At 45.1% G+C, this 5273-nt stretch overlaps 1 protein-coding gene across 1 annotated transcript in view; it reads right to left on the bottom strand.

The window, feature by feature from the left end:
• The window catches only part of FOXN4 (forkhead box N4), a 19650-nt gene that overhangs the window by 5998 nt on the left and 8379 nt on the right, over positions 1-5273 (bottom strand). Inside the window, exons 2-4 of the mRNA XM_006015143.2 lie at positions 1094-1257; positions 149-264; positions 1-51 (exon numbers count right to left, since the gene is read on the bottom strand). Of these exons, the coding sequence (XP_006015205.1) occupies positions 1-51; positions 149-264; positions 1094-1257 (331 nt within the window). The remainder of the gene's footprint in view (positions 52-148; positions 265-1093; positions 1258-5273) is intronic.

The raw sequence follows: 5273 nt of genomic DNA, 5'->3' as shown, positions 1-5273 counted from the left end.
CTGTGTCTGCAGGCTGTGAGGGGGCTGCCCTACCAGTGTGTACTGGCTCATCTGCTGGGATTAAAAAAACCCAACAGAACTGTCAGTCCGTGGTCACGCACTCAGCAAACGGCGCAATGACAAAAGAGACACCAAGGTCTGCTCTTACGTTGGTCCCATGCGAGGTGATGGAATTCAATCCTAGGATCCCCTGGGGCAGGCTGGCCTGCACATGGATCATGGCTCCAGGGGCACCTGTTGAATGCATGGCACCTGCCACAGGACCTATTTGCAGAAAAGCACAGGGGATGAACACGCACGTGCATGCAATTCTACCTCTAACAAATGAGTGAATATGGTTTTTTTACCAGTTGTCCTTGAACACGTCTCAGCTCCGCTTCAACCATGACCTTATTTCCATCGAGCCTTTCATCCCAAAGGAACCCCAAACTGATTTCAAAGAGCAAGAGGAACCTCGCCTGCCCTTTAGACCAGCTATAGCTGGGGTGGAAAGTGGTGGCTGTTTACCAAGTTTTGTAGTGTCATCATTGTATGGGGTGTTTTACAAAGGGTCAATTCTTCTGAATAAAACCCCTGCCCCAAAAGGGCTGGCCATATAAAGCCATAAAGGGCGCTGTAAAGTGAAAGTGGTGAGCTCTCTTGCTAGAATGCTTTGGGGAAAAGGGCTATTTGCTCAAGTGATATTGAGGAAGGAAAAAGAGGAGTCTGGTGAACATCAGCTAGGTAAGAAGTTGAATGGAGCAAACAGGTGTGGGGTAGGTAAGTTATTCTTATTTTAGTGATGCTGAAGGTAAGCAGAGAATTATTTTCAGAGGTTCTGATTAGCTCTGAAAATCAAAACTACTCTTGAGATTACAAGGGGTGGCAGCTAAGCTGGGCATAAAACTCAAATGCAGATTCTTAGCTCTTTATTCTAACTATATAAGACCCTCCGCTTCCTATTAAAACATACTGGGCTTGTCTTTGTAGCAAGACAGGCCATAGTAGTTTTGGTGGAAGGTTAAATATAATGCCTATAAACACTACCAACAGGAAAGCTGACACAGGAGGTTTTGTGCCTTTCATGGTGATATCGGTTGTTCGACATCCCGACCTGTCTGTTGCAGCATGGAATTTTGTGAGCTGATGCTGAAGTCCATTCTTCCACTAGCCATCTGCTGTAACCGAGGAACGTCAACAGATGTCAGCCACGACAAGGACTGCAAGTCGCTGGGGAGGTCATCTTCGCTCAACTGGGAGGAGTCAGAAGTCACAAGCCTACGGAAAACAACAGGACAGGTTAGCAAATGGCAGAGATGCTGCTAGATTGTCCCTGAGATAGAAATGGTATCTGGAGGGCCTTCCTCACACAAGTTTCAGCAGAAGATTGGGCCTGAATTTGGAAAGTTGGGAGTCTGGATTCCGAGTTCCAGATATGCATTTTTGGTTCAGGGCGATCTCCAGTCAGTACCTTCCCTTATTGTTTAACATGTGTGTTCCTCTGCAATAGTTGTAATATCTTATTTAACAGATAATGAAGCGTTTCTCTCTTGAACCAGGACAGTTTAAGGGACTGTTCTGTAGGGATCTGACTTGGTAACATAGGTGTGAGCTGGACATTGAGACATGCACCTTTGCTCAGGAGGTAGATGGTATTGGAATTAGCCATGTGCTTGAAGTACTGTGAGAGTTTCCATTGCAAGGGCTGCTTTGCAGTGCAGCAATGAACATTAAAACTGCCAAACAGTTAAAGTTCAACCTAGAAACCTTCTCTCTTCCAAAAGAAAGCTTGGTGTTTCAAAAGATTCTCTTTATATTTTAAAATAATTAATGATCCAAACAGAACTTCAATATAGGATAAATGACTTCAAGAAGATTAGAAGTTCAGTGTATAAGCATATCTCTGTGTGCTGATATTGAGGAATGATGCCTTTATATGCATTTAAAAATGCTTTAAAACTGAGGGAACACATTGAAGTGAAAGAAGCCAAAGATCCATTATTAACCATTTTGAGAATCTTTAAAAAACAAAAGAAGTGAATATTTGGGAAGTTTCTACCCATTAGCATACAGACCCTGCTGACCCAGCTTCAGTTAAGTGCGAGATTCTGTAAAAACAAGCTTTTTAAAAGACCTCAAACTAATGCAACTGGTTCCAGGAGCATAACAAATACCCATCTCAATATTCTGCTGCAGGGTTTGCAGTCGCAGCTCTGCAGCACCATGTCAGGGCATGGGAATGAGAAACTACCTGGACATAAAACCAAGGCTGTACACAGTGCATGCAGCTGTACCAGAATGAAATGCTGTGTTTTAAAATAGGGTTTTTTAACCTGAAAATTTCTCAGTCCATCTTGAAGTCCAGCTTCTGACCAAGTTAATGAGGAATGCTTTACATAGCATGCTGAGGGGGCTTTTCCAGCTACTGTATCATGATGTGGGCATGTCCAGAGAAGAGGTGGTATTGCTGAGAGGCCAGGACATGAAGCAATCCCACCTGGAGTGGCTCTGCACTGTCCAGTTGTGAAGTCCTGCCCATAGCTCCCTTCTGTGGTCTGTTGGCTGGGGGAGCAGGCTGGACAGTGAGGTCTCCCTCCCACCACCCCCCCGAGAAGCACACTGCGTCCAGACCACCTCCAGCCTAGGCTTGGAGGAAGGTGTCCTGCCCTTGGGGCTGCTGATGTGGCCTTAAAAACCTGGCCATACCCTGCTGATTCAGGGACCAGGGTCTTTATACCTTCACCACCAGAGTAACTACTGCTTTTAACAAAACTGTGTTAAAATAGTTTGGGCTTGAAGCAGCTAAAGCCAGAAAGAATTCTTGCTCTCAGCCTTGGTATGCTTTTTTGTTACAGGGCATAAAATAAACCATATTAAAGTGGTGATAAAAGTTCAATATCTAGCCTTCCCTTAAATAGGATTCCTTGAAGCTCGCCCCTAAAGCATCACGAACAAAAATGCAGGACTCTTCACCAAAGCGCAACATGTTGTTTCGAGTGGTTTGCAGATTGCTCCTATTCAGACGCGCAGGGCTGTTGGCACTTGATGAGATTCCATGGACCCAGACTCAGCTTCATTTCTTAAGGCAGCCTTTGAAACCCTCCCTAGTGAGATGTTAAAAGTGTGTGGCCCTAGATGCAGAGCATCTTAGCCGATGAAACCAAGGCCAACACAGGCCAGACTTCTCTGGGTGAAAAGTTTAATTTAGAAGTGCAATTTCTGCACCTTTTACCCCACTTGTACATTCTGTACTCTTAAAAAACAACCACCCGGTGACCTTTGCATTAGTTCTGAAGTGGTGTGCTCGATGGAAAAAACAAAACTGAAATGCATTTGCGTTCAGGGCCAGATTCAGAACATCTTAATTATTCCAAGCTCTGATTAGAGTCAAGGAGTAAAGCACAATTACAAGCAGAAACCCCCTACTCATGCCAAAGAGTCCTGCAGAAGTTAAAGGGACTGCTTGTGGAGTCAGGCACTAATGGCCTTGATAGGAGTGGAAAGGATTCGGTCCTAGGAAAGCACAGTTCTGTTCTGCGAGAACACAGCTTGGTCTGAGATTTGCGTATTCTACTTCTGACTCTAAAAGAGTTGTCTAATAAATGTGTTAGACTCTAGCAAGCCAGCTGCAGGGCATTAATGTTCATTCATTGCCACGGACAACACAGAGGCATTAAATAAACCCCATCTCCGCTGAAGCATCTTTTATGTTTTACATGAACCTAAACCAGCTTAACGGAATGAGCCAAAACTCCAGTGTGTGGCAGCCCGGAAGGGCATTCAGCTTTCAGCTCTTTCTATTCACAAATCCTAGAAGTACACAGCAAAGTTCCCTATCCTATTCTCGGGGAGAGCCTTTAAAGTACAACTTGGTTTGTTTGTTTGTAAAATGTTAAGGAGGGGGGAGCCCAAGAGAACAAGGAGTTAGAGCTCAAATCGTGGCCAAAAACATCTTCAGATCCTTCTCCCAGCCTACCCTGGCTTCTTTCTCCTACTGTAGTTATAGTGCAATAATTAGCATTGCCATGGTTACCACTGTTCAGTTATTTTGTGGGGCCTGGGACTTAAATACATAAAAAGGACATCAGGTGACCACTCTCCCTGCGTAGAGATTGGCTGGATTGTAAGTAAACAAGAGCATTAAATGATTTGAAAACTGGGCAGGCTCATGTGGCTTGCAGCAGTTGGACCCGTTCATTGTAAGCCGATAACCCATTGTGTTGCAAACGACTGTTGCCCAGTGGCACGTGGCCCCCATTGTTTTTGGGACTCTTGCTTAATTGGTTTTTTTCTTCCCCCTCCTCCTCTTTTTTTTTTAAACAAACTTCACATTAATCTGGCTGAATGACAGCTGACACACAACACACACACACACACACATGCCATCTGGCACCCTGGTCCCTGCCAGTCCTTCCAGACAAGTCAGCTCCTTCAACAAATAATGGGGTCAGATGGGCGGTGAGGGTCAAAGCCCATTGCACACGCCTCCTGTCAGTGAATGAATCCGCCACATGCCCTCTCTCCTCTCCACAGCACGGGCTAACCATCTCCGGAGGGGCAGGATGCCGGAGCCATATTTATACGCAAGAACCCTCTGTCGGTTGATCTTGTTGGAAAACAGACAGAGATCTCTGCTTTACGCTCATGTTAAGTGGATCCACCCAGCGCACATGTTCAGTAGTCCCACTTCGAGCAGTTAGCAGTTGTCAGAAACCTGAATGGGGTGAAAACTGAACAGCAGAGAGGTTAGGATTCTCTCACTTCCGAGCATAACTGCTTACGGCACATTGGTCCTTTTATACCACCGATTTCCTCTGCAGAACCACAAAGTGCCTGACAGCCCACGTGTCAGGTGCAGCCAGTAAGCACCTTTGCACTGCGGCACGCAAAAGCATGTAGTCCGGCTTTTAAAAAGATCTGATTTACTTCTGATGTTCCTATACCAGGTACTAAGCCCTGTTTTAAGCAGGACACAAAGGTCCAAGTAAAGATTGTACTGAGAAAGATCTTGTTAGCCAGGTGGATCACCCCAGGAGTGACGGCTTCCCCCGCAAGTCCCAAGTCCTAACCTAGTTTGAATTTGACCATATACTTTCCAAAGTCTTCAGTTGGAGCGATGGTTCTTCTGCTAAATGGCTTGCTTTACTCTCTTGAAACTATTTTTAAAAACTAGCAGCAGACTGGTTAGCATTCTAAATAACAGCTTCATCGTTTGGACAAAAACCGAAAAATTTAAGCAGAACCAACCCTTATGTTCAGCATAAGGGGATCATTCTTCAAGCTGTCTACCAAGC

This window comes from Alligator sinensis, unplaced genomic scaffold (genome assembly GCF_000455745.1).
Source record: "Alligator sinensis unplaced genomic scaffold, ASM45574v1 scaffold628_2, whole genome shotgun sequence".
NCBI lineage: Eukaryota > Metazoa > Chordata > Crocodylia > Alligatoridae > Alligator > Alligator sinensis.
The sequence above is the reverse complement of the archived record's forward strand: the minus strand, read 5'-3'. Positions and strand labels throughout refer to the sequence as shown.